Below are 19,996 nucleotides of genomic sequence, written 5' to 3'. Positions count from 1 at the left end.
TTTATCTATTTATAGTCCCAGTGTGCGCATTTTATATACTGGTTGACTTGAATGTTCATTTAGTTATTCATCGATATTTGTGTTTAAGTGGACAGTATGCTACTTATTAACATTTTATGGTCTGCACACATACTTGCCTAACTACATTCAGCACTTCTAATATAATTAATTCATCTCTCAATGCTTGTGAAATGACTGGGTCCGTCCTCTATGGTAGTGCTAACCCCCACTCTATAACTGAGGGCCGCGCAATCCTGTATTTAGAGAGTGAGATGCAGCTTGCGTTCCATTTGGCGCAACCAGGAAATGACGTATGGTATAGCAGATTGGGAGGATACGGACTTTGCATACGCAGTTTACATTCTATCCTCTAGTTAATACTCTGGACTACGCAACCGGAAGTGAAATAGCTGCTAGGAAACCACTGCTAAGGACAGGCAACAAGCAGAAGAGACTTGTTTGGGCTAAAGAACACAAGGAATGGACATTAGACCAGTGGAAATCTGTGCTTTGGTCTGATGAGTCCAAATTTGAGATCTTTGGTTCTAACCACCGTGTCTTTGTGCGACGCAGAAAAGGTGAACGGATGGACTCTATATACCTGGTTCCCACCGTGAAGCATGGAGGAGGGGGTGTGATGGTGTGGGGGAGCTTTGCTGGTGAAACTGTAGGGGATTTATTCAAAATTGAAGGCATACTGAACCAGCATGGCTACCACAGCATCTTGCAGCGGCATGCTATTCCATCCGGTTTGCGTTTGGTTGGACCACCATTTATTTTTCAACAGGACAATAACCCCAAACACACCTCCAGGCTGTGTAAGGGCTATTTGACCAAGAAGGAGAGTGATGGAGTGCTACGCCAGATGACCTGGCCTCCACAGTCACCAGACCTGAACCCAATCGAGATGGTTTCGGTGAGCTGGACCGCAGAGTGAAGGCAAAAGGGCCAACAAGTGCTAAGCATCTCTGGGAACTCCTTCAAGATTGTTGGAAGACCATTTCCGGTGACTACCACTTGAAGCTCATCAAGAGAATGCCAAGAGTGTGCTAAACAGTCATCAAAGCAAAAGGTGGCTACTTTGAAGAACCTAGAATATAAGACATATTTTCAGTTGTTTCACACTTTTTTGTTAAGTATATAATTCCACATGTGTTAATTCATAGTTTTGATGCCTTCAGTGTGAATGTACAATTTTCATAGTCATGAAAATACAGAAAAATCTTTAAATGAGAAGGTGTGTCCAAACTTTTGGTCTGTACTGTATATATATATATTATATATATATATATATATATATATATATATGTATATATATATATATATATATATATATATATGTATATATGTACACATATACACACACACACTGCTCAAAAAAATAAAGGGAACACTCAAATAACACATCCAAGATCTGAATGAATGAAATATTCTCATTGAATACTTTGTTCTGTACAAACTTGAATGTGCGGACAACAAAATCACACAAAAATCATCAATGGAAATCAAATTTATTAACCAATGGAGGCCTGGATTTGGAGTCACCCCCAAAATTAAACTGTAAAAACACACTACAGGCTGATCCAACTTTGATGTAATGTCCTTAAAACAAGTCAAAATGAGGCTCTGTATTGTGTGCGGCCTCCACGTGCCTGGATGACCTCCCTACAACGCCTGGGCATGCTCCTGATGAGGTTGCAGAGGGTCTCCTGTGGGATCTCCTCCCAGACCCGGGCTAAAGCATCCGCCAACTCCTGGAGAGTCTCTGATGCAACGTGACGTTGATGGATGGAGCGAGACATGATGTCCCAGATGTGCTCAATCAGATTCACGTCTGGGGAACGGGCGGGCCAGTCCATAGCTTTAATGCCTTCATCTTGCAGGAACTGCTGACACACTCCAGCCACATGAGGTTTGGCATTGTCCTGCATTAGGAGGAACCCAGGGCCAACCGCACCAGCATATGGTCTCACAAGGGGTCTAAGGATTTCATCTCGGTACCAAATGGCAGTCAGGCTACCTCTGGCGAGCACATGGAGGGCTGTGCGGCCCTTCAAAGAAATGTCACCCCACACCATTACTGACCCACTGCCAACCCGGTCATGTTGAAGGATGTTGTAGGCAGCAGATCGCTCTCCGCGGCGTCTCCAGACTCTGTCACGTCTGTCACATGTGCTCAGTGTGAACCTGCTTTCATCTGTGAAGAGCACAGGGCGCCAGTGGCAACTTTGCCAATCCTGGTGTAATGTGGCAAATGCAAAGCATCCTGCATGGTGTTGGGCTGTGAGCACATCCCCCATCTGTGGTTGTCGGGCTCTCATACCACCCTCATGGAGTCAGTTTCTAACCGTTTGTGCAGACACATGCACATTTGTGGCCTGCTGGAGGTCATTTTGCAGGGCTCTGGCAGTGCTGCTCCTGTTCCCCCTTGCATAAAGGCGGAGGTAGCGGTCCTGCTGCTGGGTTGTTGCCCTCCTACGGCCCCCTCCACGTCTCCTGGGGTACTGGCCCGTCTCCTGGTAGCGCCTCCAGCCTCTGGACACTACGCTGACAGACACAGCAAACCTTCTTGCCACAGCTCGCATTGATGTGCCATCCTGGATGAGCTGCACTACCTGAGCAACTTCTGTGGGTTGTAGAGTCCGTCTCATGCTACCACGAGTGTGAAAGCACAACCAACATTCAAAAGTGACCAACACATCAGCCAGAAAGCATTGGTAATGAGATGTGGTCTGTGGTCCCCACCTGCAGAACCACTCCTTTATTGAGGGTTTCTTGATAATTGCCAATAATTTCCATCTATTGTCTATTCCATTTGCACAACAGCATGTGAAATTGATTGTCAATCAGTGTTGTTTCCTAAGTGGACAGTTTGATTTCACAGAAGTTTTAATTTACTTGGAGTTATATTCTGTTTATGTGTTCCCTTTACTTTTTTGAGCATTGTATATATATATTATAATATCTCATGGCCATGAAATCATGATTCCTGCATGCTTTTCAATGAGGCTCATTAAATTAGGTTAACTGTGAGACAAGTCCAATCTGGCATGCTCCCCATTTATTGGCCTCACAGGGATATCCAGAAAATTGTAATCTTATATGTGTGTGTTATCGAAATATGCTGGTATATATTATATATATATATATATATATATATATATATATATATATATATATATATATATATATATATATATACACACAGTACAGACCAAAAGTTTGGACACACCTTCTCATTTAAAGATTTTTCTGTATTTTCATGACTATGAAAATTGTACATTCACACTGAAGGCATCAAAACTATGAATTAACACATGTGGAATTATATACTTAACAAAAAAGTGTGAAACAACTGAAAATATGTCTTATATTCTAGGTTCTTCAAAGTAGCCACCTTTTGCTTTGATGACTGCTTTGCACACTCTTGGCATTCTCTTGATGAGCTTCAAGAGAAAGTCACCGGAAATGGTATTCCAACAATCTTGAAGGAGTTCCCAGAGATGCTTAGCACTTGTTGGCCCTTTTGCCTTCACTCTGCGGTCCAGCTCACCCCAAACCATCTCGATTGGGTTCAGGTCTGGTGACTGTGGAGGCCAGGTAATCTGGCGTAGCACCCCATCACTCTCCTTCGTGGTCAAATAGCCCTTACACAGCCTGGAGGTGTGTTTGGGGTCATTGTCCTGTTGAAAAATAAATGATGGTCCAACTAAACGCAAACCGGATGGAATAGCATGCCACTGCAAGATGCTGTGGTAGTCATGCTGGTTTAGTATGCCTTCAATTTTGAATAAATCCCCAACAGTGTCACCAGCAAAGCACCACCACACCTCCTCCTCTATGCTTCACGGTGGGAACCAGGCATGTAGAGTCCATCCGTTCACCTTTTCTGCGTCGCACAAAGACACGGTGATTGGAACCAAAGATCTCAAATTTGGACTCATCAGACCAAAGCACAGATTTCCACTGGTCTAATGTCTATTCCTTGTGTTCTTTAGCCCAAACAAGTCTCTTCTGCTTGTTGCCTGTCCTTAGCAGTGGTTTCCTAGCAGCTATTTTACCATGAAGGCCTGCTGCACAAAGTCTCCTCTTAACAGTTGTTGTAGAGATGTGTCTGCTGCTAGAACTCTGTGTGGCATTGACCTGGTCTCTAATCTGAGCTGCTGTTAACCTGCGATTTCTGAGGCTGGTGACTCAGATAAACTTATCCTCAGAAGCAGAGGTGACTCTTGGTCTTCCTTTCCTGGGGTGGTCCTCATGTGAGCCAGTTTCTTTGTATCGCTTGATGGTTTTTGCAACTGCACTTTTGGACACTTTCAAAGTTTTCCCAATTTTTCGGACTGACTGACCTTCATTTTTTAAAGTAATGATGACCACTCGTTTTTCTTTACTTAGAATTTGTATTATGGCAAGAAAAAAGCAGCTAACAGTCTATTCAGTAGGACTATCAGCTGTGTATCCACCTCACTTCTGCACAACACAACTGATGGTCCCAACCGCATTTATAAGGCAAGAAATCCCACTTATTAAACCTGACAGGGCACACCTGTGAAGTGAAAACCATTTCCGGTGACTACCTCTTGAAGCTCATCAAGAGAATGCCAAGAGTGTTCAAAGCAGTCATCAAAGCAAAAGGTGGCTACTTTGAAGAACCTAGAATATAAGACATATTTTCAGTTGTTTCACACTTTTTTGTTAAGTATATAATTCCACATGTGTTAATTCATAGTTTTGATGCCTTCAGTGTGAATGTACAATTTTCATAGTCATGAAAATACAGAAAAATCTTTAAATGAGGTGTGTCCAAACTTTTGGTCTGTACTGTATATATATATATATATATATATATACACATACATATATACACACATATATATATATGCGAGCATATTTTGATAATTTATTGGAGACGAGGAAATTCATTTCACAGATGCAAAATTTAGATCATGATATTAGCCATGGTAGCAACATAAGAGGGAGAAGTAAGGGCCATCACAATGTATTTTCTATTCGCTTGAAATAATTATTTCCTTAGACCTAATCGATGAACTATGTCTTTAGGCGACACCCAAAACATCTAAAGTATCAGCTGATGAATCATCTCGCCTGTTCGTAAAGATACATTTCATATGAGGCCATTCTGGTTCTAGTTTTGCATAAGCTGAGGAATCATTCTACACCAGAATCAGTAATGCTACATATACTGCTGCTCGTCCCAGATATTGCTCAAATATTAATTATATATATCCAGACCATATATTTCTCATAATAGGTTATGTATTGTACAGCTAACTATATTCTTGTATTCTGAGTAAGTCTATATTTAAATAAATAACTATGTATATGAACCTTTCAAGAAATGTTAAAATATTACTATAAACTAGGAGGTATTTTTTATAGCCTATAATAGTGTAAAGGTCATATTTTTAGATTCTCACAGTAGCCAAAATAAATGGCTGAAATGATAAAGTGATGGAATGTTAAGTTTTTCCACAATCGTTTTATTGCAATTTTTTGTGCAACCTAATCTCAAGACTTCTGTGATTTGTAAAAAGCAGTGCAAAAACTGTCATTGAACACGGTTCTATTGATTGAATGTGTTCCGCAATTATAGGAAGAATAAGTAAAATAAAAGGAATATATATTTCCTGGCAGCATATATCCTCCCCTAAAGATCTTTATTTGAAAGAGATAGTTTCAAACAATAATACACTGTATGGAAAAAAGTATTGGGACACCAACACATTACACTTACAGGAACATTTATAGCATCCAATTCTAAATCCATAGGAATTTAGGAGGCCCTGATTCACAAAAGCTTTTATGGTGTAAAAAGCTCTGAAAAGTCACAAATTTTTTGCACAATGTGAAGTGAAAAATTCCTTAAAATATCGCCTGATTCATCAATGCTTTTATGCCAGAATTCTGGAGTAAAAAGATTTGGAAAGTTGCAAAGTTTTGGCGCAACTTGAAACTGCACTAAATTTTGTAACTTCTGGCGTTCTCACACTATTTTTGACGAGAGGCAGCGTTCACTACATCACAAATCTTACTCTAGCAGGGACCGGAGTAAGATTTATGGAGAGGCACACCTGGGGGGCAACACCACTCATGAGAGGCTCCTGAATCATTAGGAAGCATATGTCTTTTAATGAAGAGCCTCGTATTCCACCACGCCCACCTTACCACAGCCAGCGTGAAGATCGCCAGTCTTGATGAATTGGGGCCAATGTGTTTGTTTCTTTTTGCCACCTTTTTTCAAAAACATGGTGAAACCTGCCTTATTTTTACAGCGTTTTCTGAAAATTGCAGCAAAAAAACTGCATGGCAAAGGCATTGTCCGAACACAGCTTGAATAAGCTTCAAAATCCACATCAGAGCATATTCAAATAGTATTTGATAGGCCTCTTGATGTGGATTTTGAAGTGGATCGGCTTGAAAATCCACATCCATATACATTTATTGAACTTAGCCAATAGGGTTGTTTTAAGTACTGGACTTAGAACGGCTTCACACATCCAACAATCACAGTCCGAGTATAGGGCCCAATGTATGGACTGGTCGGGGGTCTTCTGGCCCAAACTCATTAGTTTCATATGGCTGTCGAGTTCAGACTGGGTAATCGATGGCCAGTTTGTACATTGTCATCCATACTCAAACCATGAAACCAGGATTACTTATACAAGATCGACCAGCATTGAAAAGAGATACAAGAAGCATTTGTGAAGTCTCTTATCCCTTCAGATTTATCATTACTTTTATTTCTGAAAAAAAAAAATCCATTTAAATTCAAATGACTAAAGATGAATATTATTTGGTAAGTAAGAAGCTTTTATATTACATCTTCCCTGCTAAATTGTGTGCAGAGGAGGAAGAGTTAAGAAGCAGGTATAAAAGGATGAGATTTGCAGTAAATGGACAGCTAGTGAGGGACGGCAGAACAGCATTCTCCCTGCTAAGTGTCAAAAGCTTTGTGTAATCAGAAAGCCAGCTATGAAAAGATAAGCGAGCCCAGTAATAATATTACATGTGTGGGTGATATCACTGCAGACATTGAACAGGTGGTGGGCCGTGTGTCTGCACAAAGAGACCCCACTATCATGAGCGCAGATGTTATTCCTGATAGGATTCTGCAGACTGTGCGTAACCTGGCGGGTACGGTATATGGTAAATTCTATTACTCAGCCAGTTGTATGGAGGGCTGTCTGGTGTGTGGGTATATGGAGATACACTCTCAGATATAGCCTCATCTATCCAAAACTCGGAGGGTGCTCACTGCCATTTCCATTTCTTATTTTATTAGTCCACATTGATTTTTTTTCTACAATGATTTTTCTTAATATCTACAATCAATAAAGTATTCACTTTCTGCAGTATTTCATCCTCTTTTTAAATCCCTTTCTAAACTTCCCTATATCCGTCTGTTATACTGTAGTCACATCCCTATAAGTAATGTACAAGTTTATCCTAGAATGGTAAAAGATCTATAGATCATTTATAACATAATGTGGTGTTCATAATACAGAAAGAAAAATCGGGATAAAGAAAAGGAAAAAGATGGTTCCATTAGACTGAACATTACACTTTTACCTCCAATTCTTCACATGGACATTAGCAGCAATAGACCCTATGTGTTTGTATAGAGGTGTTATCTAAGCACTCTCTAATTTGGGAAAAGGTCATTATGAAGGGAGGAGGAGGAGGAGAGCTGTGACCATCACCTATTGTGAATAGTGGATCCTGTGCAAGCCCGTGACTCTTCACTTTAATCCGGTCTGTGATGAGAAGGACACTGGCTCCAAAGTCTTCTTTACAAGTGTAAAAACTGCAATTTTTTTTAATAAATCTAGTGATATGAATTTTATTTTAAAGATTTTTTAAAATACATCATAAAAACAATATTTAAAGAGGACCTGTAACCAAGTAAAAGTCACCAAATTTTGCTCTTTTTATTCCTGCTGCTGCCAAGTATTCGATTTTTTCTTCATTAAAATTCGCCATACAGTTCCAGGAATATGGGCGTTTTTAATTAGTGCTAAGTTTTATGCTTTTTACCAAGCGTGTCTTTAGACTGCTCTGCATTATTACCCTGTGAGCAGCGCCCATTTGGAAAAAAATTAAAATTAGCGCTAAATAAAAAGTCACTGATTTCTGGAACCATATGGCGGATTAAAAAAAAAAAAAAAAAGATACAACAGAAGATAGAATACTCAGGGGAGCTGCACAAATAAAACTAGCAAAATCTAGCCACTTTTGTCCTGGTAATAGGTACTGGTTAAACAATAGTTCATCTTTCTGATAACACAATCCCTTTAAATAGTATACCTTTACAATTGTGATACTTTTTATAGAATATGACTTTTCAACAGCTGGAGAGCCACGGGTTGGGGAATGGTTAGTAGTGATGAGCGAGTATGTTCTGTTAACCCTTTCGGCAAGTACGCTCGGGTGCTCACCGAGTATCTTCAGCATGCTCGGGTGTTATGTTTGAGTCACTCCATGTGGATGATATGCGATTGTTTGACAGCTTTAATACATGTTAGGAATGCCTAAAGAAACAGCCATTCCTCACATATATTAAAGCTGTCAAACAGTTGCAAATCATGCGCACGGAGTGACTCAAGCATAACACCCGAGCATGCTGAAGATACTCGGCGAGCACCCGAGCATGCTCATAAATCTCGAGTAACGAGCATGCTCGCTCATCACTAATGGTTATTAAGTACACAATATCAAGCATATAAAGAAGTGATGAACCTAAGCATGACATTCATATAGCATTGCAGCAATCTGACCACATGACAAATTGAAGAATACATTATCTCACCTGGTGAAAGATAAGTGCTTGCGATATAAATCCCCAGCTATGACTGGGAGATAAGTAGTGTAGACACAGGAGCAGGATCAACATGAACACAATGCTGGCAGATGCATAGATGGCATTGATGAGGAACATCATGGTCACACAACCTAGAATCCCCAGGATACAGGTATACCAAGTGAAGTAGCGAAATGTTGGTCTGTGTAAGTGGAGGAAAAAAAATATATGAATAATTGGTGGAGGCTTCAAACCTGTTCATAAACATTGTAGATATAACATCTCCATACAATTCAGGTTTTAAGACGAAATAATACCTGTAAATAGGGGATAATCCTGACCTCGCTGTTTGTCTCAGAGACACACAACAATCCTGCAGACTGACAAATGGACAAATACTTTTGGAGAAATCCTACAGAGAAAGGGGTTAATCTAATGCTGATCTCTTCAAATATGGTAATATTAATGGTGTCATTCAAAGTTTCAACTTGTCCTGCAAGAAAACAAACCCTCCTATGGCTATGTTGTAAGAGAAATAAAAAAAAGTTATGGCTCTTGGAAAAAACTAAAGCACAAAAATCAGAAAGTCGCCATTCCTGGGTTAAAGTAGCTGTCTGAAGCCATGATATGAGGCTTAAAGGAGTTGCCTGGGACTTTTATATTGATAGTCTATTCTAAGGCTTGGGTCACACCAGCGGATTTTCTTTCACCTGAGAGAATTGTGACGATTATACTAAATCACACTGAGAACATAATGTTCTCCGATTCTCTCGGACGAGGAGAATATGGAGAATAAAATGTTTCCATCTTCTCCATTGTAATCAGTCAGTGGAAATCCGATTGAACTCAGAAGTCATCCGAGTGCAGTCCAATGTTTTCCACACACTCATTGACTTGCATGGCCGAGTACTATCTCAATATTGAATCAATTTCGGGCATGCTGATTTTTTTCCCCAAACTGGTTGTGTACAGGGAAGAAATCGGACATGTGCACGGCCCCAAAAAATAACATTGGTCTGGGTGCGATCCGATGTTTTGTTGGACTGATAATATGGTCATGAGCACGAGCTCTTGGGTTAGGTCTTCGATATCTGATCAGCGTTGACGCGACATCCGACACCCCCACCGATCAGATGTTCCTGGTGCTGGCGGTGGCTGGATGTGTTAAGTAGAGATGAGCGTTGTTCTACTCGAACTGTTCGCCAATCTCAAATTCGAGCTGTTTTGGGCGGTGTTCGAGCCGTTCGGCGAACACGAACAATTTGAGAAAAATTCGGCTGTTCGAGGTTATGTTCAATAACTGTTCGTGCACCAAAATCATAACTGGATTTTTTCTCAGTAATGATGAAAATTAATGTTAATACGCAGTTTGAGTGTACAGCGGGGCGGGGGGAGGGGCAGGGGATGGATCTCTGCAGGAACAATGAAGATCTCCATTTTTTTTTCTCTTTCCCGCATTTACAGTGGGGAGGTGCAATCTGTCAGCCTATCAGCAGCGCACACACGGAGCGAAGTGCTTTTTTTCACACAAGCAAGGGCATGTGTCATTGGCAGTGTATGTCACATGTCCTTGCCCTATAAGACCCAGCCATTTTCCCCGTCGCCACCATTTTCTCACTGCTGCAGCTGCGTGTTAGACGGCACCGCTGTTGCTGTGTGCGCTATACCTTGTTAATTTCAAGCCAATTTTCGCACAAATATACAGATAGCTTGGGAGTAGGGAATAGTTGTGATTGCAGTCCTTTTAAGGACTAGGTTACAGCATTTCCTACGACTTTTATCAGGGAGGTCTGTGCTCTTAAATAGATCGGTTGTGGGAGTAAAGACTAATTGTAATTGGAGTCCTTTTCAGGACTAGGTTACATGAGTTCCTATCAGTTTTTGCCAGGCAGGTCTGTGCCAGTGCTGTGCAAGTTTTTTTCACAGCATTTGGCTGAATCTAGCAAAGCTAATCCTTTTTGGCCTATTGCAGAGTGTGTTAGTCAGTGGAGTAGCCTATCTGTGTTGCAAGATATACCACCTGTGTATAGAATACCAATTTTTTTACTGCACCTAGTGAAGTAAAATCTTTTGGGCATAGCATCATTCTATTAGTCCATCTATACTGACCTCCATCAGGTTGCAAATTAAAACTAATTTTTATCTGCATCTACAGTACCTCTGAAAAAATATTTGGGCTTCTAGCAGTGTGTGGGACTTGTTCTATTAATCCATCTATACTGACCTCCATCAGGTTGCAAACTGAATATATTTTTTTCTGCATCTACCTCTGAAAAAATATTTGGCCTTCTAGTAGTGTGTCGGACTTTCTCTATTAGTCCATCTATACTGACCTCCATCAGGTTGCAAACTGAATATAATTTTTTTCTGCATCTAGCTCTGAAAAAATATTTGGCCTTCTAGTAGTGTGTCGGACTTTCTCTATTAGTCCATCTATACTGACCTCCATCAGGTTGCAAATTAAAACTAATTTTTATCTGCATCTACAGTACCTCTGAAAAAATATTTGGGCTTCTAGCTGTGTGTGGGACTTGTTGTATTAGTCCATCTATACTGACCTCCATCAGGTTGCAAACTGAATATAGTTTTTTCTGCATCTACCTCTGAAAAAATATTTGGCCTTCTAGTAGTGTGTCGGACTTTCTCTATTAGTCCATCTATACTGACCTCCATCAGGTTGCAAATTAAAAATAATTTTTATCTGCATCTACAGTACCTCTGAAAAAATATTTGGGCTTCTAGCTGTGTGCGGGACTTGTTGTATTAGTCCATCTATACTGACCTCCATCAGGTTGCAAACTGAATATATTTTTTTCTGCATCTACCTCTGAAAAAATATTGGGCTTCTAGCTGTGTGTGGGTCTTGTTCTATTAATCCATCTATACTGACCTCCATCAGGTTGCAAACTGAATATAATTTTTTTCTGCATCTAGCTCTGAAAAAATATTTGGCCTTCTAGTAGTGTGTCGGACTTTCTCTATTAGTCCATCTATACTGACCTCCATCAGGTTGCAAATTAAAAATAATTTTTATCTGCATCTACAGTACCTCTGAAAAAATATTTGGGCTTCTAGCTGTGTGTGGGACTTGTTGTATTAGTCCATCTATACTGACCTCCATCAGGTTGCAAACTGAATATATTTTTTTCTGCATCTACCTCTGAAAAAATATTTGGCCTTCTAGTAGTGTGTCGGACTTTCTCTATTAGTCCATCTATACTGACCTCCATCAGGTTGCAAATTAAAAATAATTTTTATCTGCATCTACAGTACCTCTGAAAAAATATTTGGGCTTCTAGCTGTGTGCGGGACTTGTTGTATTAGTCCATCTATACTGACCTCCATCAGGTTGCAAACTGAATATATTTTTTTCTGCATCTACCTCTGAAAAAATATTTGGCCTTCTAGTAGTGTGTCGGACTTTCTCTATTAGTCCATCTATACTGACCTCCATCAGGTTGCAAATTCAAAATAATTTTTTTCTGCATCTAACCCAGCCAATAGTTTTGGCCTAATACCACAGTTTGGCCACTCAGCTCTGCTCGGTTACCATCCATTGTTTTTTTGTGCAAACAACTCCAGAGTTGTGAATTAGTTAACCACCAAAATGAGTGGAAAAAGGCCTGCTGCTGGTGGAAAGGGGAATAGGCGTGTTGGGAAGGGGAAAAAAGGTTGTGTCCGTGGGGTAGGTGTTAAAGCAACAGTAACATCTGCAGAAGAAAGACCATCTTCCAGCCAAACTAAAATGTCTACTTCTTTTAGCGGACAATGTGATAAGATCCCTTTCTTACGGCCACGCCAATCGCTACAAATTCCAGATGAGGCACAAAAACAGCAGGTGCTTCAACGGATATCAAGTGTTCCTTTAAGTGGGCTCTCCTCCACATCAACTTCAACATCACAAATACTCCAGTCCTCAAAGGTGTCACCCAAATCGCACTTGCTTCCTCACAGCTCCCAAATCTCCAGCTGCCCGTCTGAGTATGAGGTAGAACAGATGGTTGAGTCTGCAGAGCTGTTTACTCATACTATAGCCTGGGAATCAGAGGTCGACTCCAGCGCTTCTGTGAATCCAGACGAGGAAATGATCTGCACTGATGCCCAGAATCTTTATGAGTCGGATCCAGGACCAGACGCAGAAGGTTCTGACCATAATGTAGACCCTCATTCCCAAACTGTAACTCCTGTTGGTGGAGACAATGAGGAAGACGATGATAAGACTCAAATACCTGATTGGAGCGACAACTTTAGTTTTTTGTCAGGGCAGGAACAGGTTGGCTCTGAGGACGACGGGTGTGATAACGCACAGGGTGATGATGATGAGGTCGGAGATCCCACTTACTGTCAACCCACAGTCAGCCAAGAGATGAGGTCAGCAGAGGAGGTGGAGGAAGATGCTAGTGACGACGAGGTCAGGTTGCGCCTTCCTGGACAGAGACGTAGTACTGGAAGCACGTCAACAACTGCATCCTCAAACACAACTCTGCCTCTCACCACAAGTCGTGGTGGCTCTTCAGGTCGCATGGGTGCTAAGCCTTGCATAGCCTGGGCATTTTTTCAGATCGATAAAGATGACCCAACTCGTGTTATCTGTAACATTTGTCAGCAAAAGCTAAGTAGAGGCCAAAAAATACATAGTTTGAGTACTTCATGCATGAACCGGCACATGGACATGAAGCATAAGTTGCAGTGGGAAGCTCAGTGTGCTACAATGCGGCCTAGCCGGCCGGGCCAACCACCGTCTGCCATATCTTGTGCATCCGCGGCCTCTTCATCCTCTGTGACTGGGGGGACAGCAGTCACACCTGTTTTGGGGCGCAGACCTGCCACCTCTTTACCCGCAACAGCCAGCGTGATTGGCAGGTCATCATTTTCTTTGGAGGTGGTAACACCAGCTGGTCTTGAGCGCTGTCCGACATCGATAGCACCACCTTTGGATGAAGGCAACCTAACATGTCCGCCTGCATCTTCCTCACAGACCGGCAGTTTGCCGGGGACACCCTTATCAACCCCGTCTAAGCACAATAGCCAGCCCTCGGTCCCTCAGATGTGGACAAGTAAAAGACCATTTCCTCCTAGCCATGAGAAAGCTAAGAGGTTGAATTTCACCATCTGCAAGCTCTTGGCTACAGAAATGCTGCCTTTCCGCCTGGTGGACACAGAGGATTTTCGAGACCTTATGTCCGTCGCAGTGCCCCAGTACCAGATGCCCAGTCGGCACTACTTCTCAAAGAAAGGTGTGCCTGCGCTCCACCAGCATGTCGCACACAACATCACCGCTTCTTTGAGAAACTCTGTGTGTGACAGGGTGCATTTCACCACAGACACTTGGACGAGTAGGCATGGACAGGGGCGTTACATGTCGCTGACTGGGCACTGGGTAACTATGGTGACAGCAGGACAAGGGGCTGCTGTCCAAGTCTTGCCGTCCCCACGAGTTGTGCGTCAATCCTCTTTATGTCAAAGTTCCTCCACTGCTTCTGCCTCCTCAACCTCCTCTCGGTCTTCCACCTGCACCCAAAGCCTGTCTGGTCATGCCACAAGCTTTCTAACTGCGCAGAAGGGATCCTGCACACCTCCTTACTATGCTGGCAGTAGGGCTCAACGTCATCAGGCGGTTTTTACATTGAAATGTCTGGGAAATGTGAGTCACACAGCTGAGGAGTTGTGGTCAGCTCTGGAGAACCAATTTCATGAATGGTTGTCTCCACTGGACCTGAAACCAGGGAAGGCCGTGTGCGACAATGCTGCAAACCTGGGTGCGGCCCTTCGCCGGGGCAATGTCACACACGTGCCTTGTATGGCTCACGTGTTGAACCTGGTTGTCCAGCAATTTTTAGCCCACTATCCCAGACTAGATGGCCTTCTGCAGAGGGCACGGTCGCTGTGTGCTCACTTCCGCCGTTCGCATCCCGCAGCTCAGTGACTTACATCTCTACAGAAGTCGTTGGGCCTGCCACTTCACCGGCTAAAATGCGATGTGCCTACCCGGTGGAATTCAACTCTGCACATGTTGCAGCGACTGTGGCAGCACCGACAAGCCCTGGTGCAATACGTTCTGACGTATAGCCTGGGCCAACGAGATTCAGAGGTGGGGCAAATCACGCTGGAGGAGTGGTCTCAGATCAGGGACCTATGCACCCTTCTGCACAGTTTTGAAATGGCGACGAAGATGTTTAGTGCTGACGATGCCATTATCAGCATGACTATTCCGGTGATTTACATGCTGGAGCACATGTTAAACAGAATTCGGAGTCAGGTGGTGGCACAAGAGGAGGTGGAGGAAGTAGAGGAGGAGGAGTTGTATGCGGAAGGGCTAACATCTGCAAGGTCCAGAAGGTCGGCAGCACCAAGGCGGCAGGCATGTGAGGGTGGGGGAGATGGTTTTACCAGGGCGCATGGTAGCAGCCAAACTAGTGAGGAAGGTGCAGGAGCCCAGGAAGAAGTGGAGGACGAACTGATGGAAGACTCATCAGATGAGGGAGACCTTGATCACATTTCTGTTGTGCGAGGTTGGGGGGAGAGGACAGAGGAAGGAAGCATGATTGTTACCTCGCCACCAACACAACAGGGACTTGGTGCTCCTGGATGCGCAACACACATGAGTGCCTTCTTGCTGCACTACCTGCAACATGACCCTTGAATTGTGAGAATTAGAAATAATCCTGACTACTGGGTTGCCACACTGTTAGATCCCCGGTCCAAAAGTAAATTTGCAGAAATTATTCCTGCCATAGAAAGGGATGCACGCATGCAGGAGTATCAGCAGAGACTGTTGCAGAATCTTACATGTGCTTTTCCACAAAATACCAGTGGTGCACGTAGTGAATCTCACAGTTCCAACTTGCCAACCGTGGGACCGTCAAGTGTTCAGCACTCAAACCGTAACAGAACCACAGTATCTGCTGGTAACATCAATTTTGCGGAATCATTTCACCACTTTTTTAGCCCATCCTTTGCAAGGCCACAGGAGACAAGAAGTCTGACACATAGTCAACGCCTAGAGACGATGGTACAGGAGTATCTCCAAGTAAACATTGAAGCCACGACTGTGTCACTGGACCCTTGCTCTTTTTGGGCTTCCAATCTGGATAAATGGCCGGAGCTAGCCACTTACGCCTTGGAGATCTTGTCATGCCCCGCAGCCAGCGTTCTGTCTGAACGTGTGTTCAGCGCTGCTGGTGGTGTGCTGACAGATAAGCGCACGCGGCTCTCCACTGATAATGTAGACAGACTCACGTTCATAAAGATGATGGATCCAAAACGACTTTTCTACCCCTGTGTCATCCTGGGGAGAGTAAAAGCTTGATGATTGGTTAAAATCACCCTACCAACCGTTTTAAGCTTTCAAATTACTAATCATGTTTATCTGTATCTTGGCTGGAAAATAATTTGGGCTTTGTAGCAGTGTGCAGCACTGATTCTATTAGGCCATCTATAATAAGCTCCACCAGATTTAAAATTACTAATCATGTTTATCTGTATCTTGACTGGAAAATAATTTGGGCTTTGTAGCAGTGTGCAGCACTGATCCTATTAGGCCATCTATACTAAAGCTTCACCAGATTTAAAATTAATAATAATTTTTAGCTGCATCTAGCCCGGAAAATAATTTTGGGGCTCCGAGATGCGCAAGACACATAAGTGCCTTCTTGCTGCACTACCTGCAGCATGACCCTCATATTGTCAGAATTCGAAGTAATCATGACTACTGGGTTGCCACACTCTTAGATCCCCCAAACTTTTCGATCAACCTTTTCATTTTAATAAAGACCAAAAAAATGGTCATTTTTGAAATTATAAGCATTAGCAGGTTGTTAGAAACTGAAATCAAACAGTTTTCAACTCAAAACTTTATTCTAGGTGATGTTACATTTTCACATAGGACCCCTTGTTCGAAAGGAGCTTCTGAACTCTCTCGTCCATTGAATTTGTCAGGTTTTGGATGGTTTCTGCTTCAATTGTTTTGCATGAGGACAGAATACCCTCCCAGAGCTGTTGCTTAGATGTGAACTGCCTCCCGCCATCATAGACACTCCTTTTAATGATGCTCCAAAGGTTCTGAATGGGGTACAGGTCAGGGGAGCATGGGGGTCACACCATAAGTTTGTCCCCTTTTATGCCCATATCAGCCAGAGATGCAGATGTTTTATGTGCAGCATGAGATGGTGCATTATCATGCAGAAAAATGATCTTGCTGTGAAATACACGGTTCTTCTTCTTGAACCATGGCAGAAAGTGCTGTTTGAGAAAATCCACATACATTATGGAGTTCATCTTTAGCGCCTTCAGGGATCCTAAAGGGGCCGACAATCTCTCTCCCCATGATTCCAGCCCAAAACATTACTCCACCTCCTCCTTGTTGGCGCTGTAGCCGTGTTTGCGTGGGGTGTCCATCAACCAGCCATCCTCCACTCCATCCATCTGGACCATCGAGCGCTGCACGGCACTCATCCGTGAACAAAACAGTTTTGAAATCAGTCTTCATGTAATGTTTGGCCCACTGGAGCCGTTTCTGCTTGTGTGAAGTGGATAGAGGAGGTCGACAGGATGGCGTATGCACAGCTGCAAACCTCTGAAGGACCCTGCATCTTGTTGTTCGGGGGACGTTAGAGGCACAAGCAGCTTCAAAAACTTGTCTGCTGCTATGACAAGGCTTTTTTGCCGCTGCTCTTTCAACCTGACGTAATTGCCTGTAGGAAAGAGTCCTCAATATGCCCTTATCAGCACGCACACGTGTGTACTGTGAATCAGCTACATACTTCTTGATTGCCAAGACACTTCATCCTGATCATCGCACAATGTTGATTGTAGTCATGCCTTGACCTAAACACTACACAATTTGTTGCTTCTCAGCAGCCGACACATCCTTTTTCTTTCCCATTTTGGCAGAAAATGTAGGCTGCTTAATAATGTGAGACAACCTTCTTAAGTAGTCTTGCCTTTCATTGGACACACCTGCCAAACTAATTAGCACAGGTGTCTGCAATTGCTTACAGTGATATAAAGAGCCCTGACACACATCACCATCAATGAGTTTAACTGACAAACAAACAAATTCTTCCCTTATCACTCCTAAACACTTTTTGCATAATAATTTGGAATGCAGTGTACATGTGCTTTTCCACAAAACACCAGTGGTTCACGTAGTGAATCTTACAGTTCTAACTTGCCAACCGTGGTCTGTATGGAGTTGTTCAATAAAGGGCCCAAAATTAAGATAACATAGATGGGAGAGGTCTCTATGAATAGGAATTCCTAAGTATTTGATACCCTGTGAGGGCCAGGCAAAGGGAAAGTTGGACTGGATGGAATCCTATATGGATTTGGGGAGGGAGACATCAAGGGCCTCAGACTTCGCTGCATTGATTTTAAAATTTGACCATGTAACAAAGTGATCTATTTCAGCCATAACAGCATGGATGGATATATGTGATTGAGTGATATATACTAGGACATCATCAGCAAATAGAGAGCACTTGTACTCGGTGCCTCCCACCTCAATCTACCTAATATTGGGGTTATGGCGAATTGATGAGAGCAGGTGCTCCGTCACTAGGATGTATAAGAGAGGGGACAGAGGACATCCCTGCCTTGTCCCATTGGTGATTGTGAAAGGTGATGAAAATGTTCTGATGCACCCCCTGGGCCTTGGGACACCCGGAGCCGGACCCTTTTTGGTGGATGCTGGTGGTTGTAGTCTTCGTGGCGGCGACCCGGTTCCGTGGCTCAGGGTGGTCAAACCAGTGGCGGAACTATTTATGTGGTTTTGATGTTTAAATGTCCGACTACGCCACCGGTGGATTGCGGTCAGAGTGAACCGCCGCTGCAGGGTAGACCGCTGAGGCTGGTGTTGTGGGTGCAGCAGAGCGTAGCATAACTCCCCACGGGAGGAGTATAGCCTCAGGGCAGTGTATGCGGAGGATGGGGGTGATGGTGCAGGGCAGCAGCAGTAACGACACGGAGTCAGTGATGCAGTCCAGGGCCTTTACTCACAGTTCTTATTATCCAGACCACGTCTGCAGGTAACGGCTGCCCACGTCGTACTGTGCTCACCAGGTGAGGGGCTCAGACAACTCCCAGATAACTTTGGTGCGCTTCACAGGACCCCCTTTGTGTGTCCTTTGTCTGGCCTTTCTTACCAACCCTTCTGTCCGGCTGCCTCGGGCCTCCTCTTGGTAAACTTGGCGCCAGTTTCCCTGACCCTATGTGGTGCCTTCCTAGCGGGTGTAGCGAGGGGCTGCGCCACATAAAATGTCACAGCCTCCGGTTTCTAGCTGAGGGTCGTTTCCTGCCTCCACTAGTTTCGGGGACCGGTCTCCCCCTTTGGCCTGACCCCTCCACGCAGGTGGATTCGGGCGTGCGGTGGCGACTCGCCCATCCGCACCCCTGGGATCCCTTCGTTCCTCGTTCCTGGAGCCTTCTCCGCTCCTCTTCCTTCCTTCTCCCTCTTCCAGGCCTGGGCCTCTGTTACTAGGCCCGCCTCCGGAGCAGAGCTCATGCAGAGCCCCTGCTCCCTGCCACTTCTGCTCAGACTTCTCTGCACTGAACTAAGATGGTGCCCACCTTTTATACTCCCTTCTCAATGCACCCAGGAACTGCTTCCTCCCTGCTCCTGCACTACAGGGTTCCCCTTCCTCAGTGTTCCCTCCCCCCACTCCAGCCAGGGACAGGGACTGTCGTGCCCATCTCAGAGGCATATTGGTCGCCCTGCCCCACGGCAATGTGGTGTAATGCATGCAGGTGTCGGGTCCTGATCCACACTCCATCCTTACCTGAGAGTGAGATATCACACCTCTGGGTGAGGTGCAATACCTCTGTAGCAACCGAGCCCTCAGGGTGCTACAGTTCCATTTATCTTCAGCCTAGGTGACGTATTGTGATACAGGGCCGTGATTTTGGCTATAAAAGGGTCCCCTAGACCCCTACCCCAAGCTTTTTAAGAGAATCATATATGGCGTGCCAGGAGACTCTATGGAATGCTTTCTCAGCATCCAACGAGAGTATCTAATTACAAATTTTTAACTGCATCTAGCCCAGGAAATACTTTGTGCCTAGTAGCAGTGTCTGCTAGTCAGCGGATTATCCCGGCTGTTAAGCAAGCTACACCACCTGTAGTTTAGACACTTAATTTTTTCAAAGGAAATGCTTCGGGACCATGGGATACTCAGTGAAGAG

At 43.7% G+C, this 19,996-nt stretch overlaps 1 protein-coding gene across 1 annotated transcript in view; it reads right to left on the bottom strand.

Annotated features, from left to right (window-relative positions):
* The window catches only part of LOC141259365 (solute carrier family 12 member 9-like), a 304,002-nt gene that overhangs the window by 34,149 nt on the left and 249,857 nt on the right, over nt 1-19,996 (bottom strand). Inside the window, exon 10 of the mRNA XM_073675250.1 lies at nt 8,828-9,020. Coding sequence (XP_073531351.1) covers nt 8,828-9,020 — 193 coding nt within the window. The remainder of the gene's footprint in view (nt 1-8,827; nt 9,021-19,996) is intronic.

This window comes from Phyllobates terribilis, unplaced genomic scaffold (assembly GCF_046119375.1).
Source record: "Phyllobates terribilis strain yellow unplaced genomic scaffold, ASM4611937v1 Scaffold_3__8_contigs__length_932513732, whole genome shotgun sequence".
NCBI classification, from domain to species: Eukaryota; Metazoa; Chordata; class Amphibia; order Anura; family Dendrobatidae; genus Phyllobates; species Phyllobates terribilis.
This window is presented reverse-complemented; position numbering and strand designations above follow the sequence as displayed.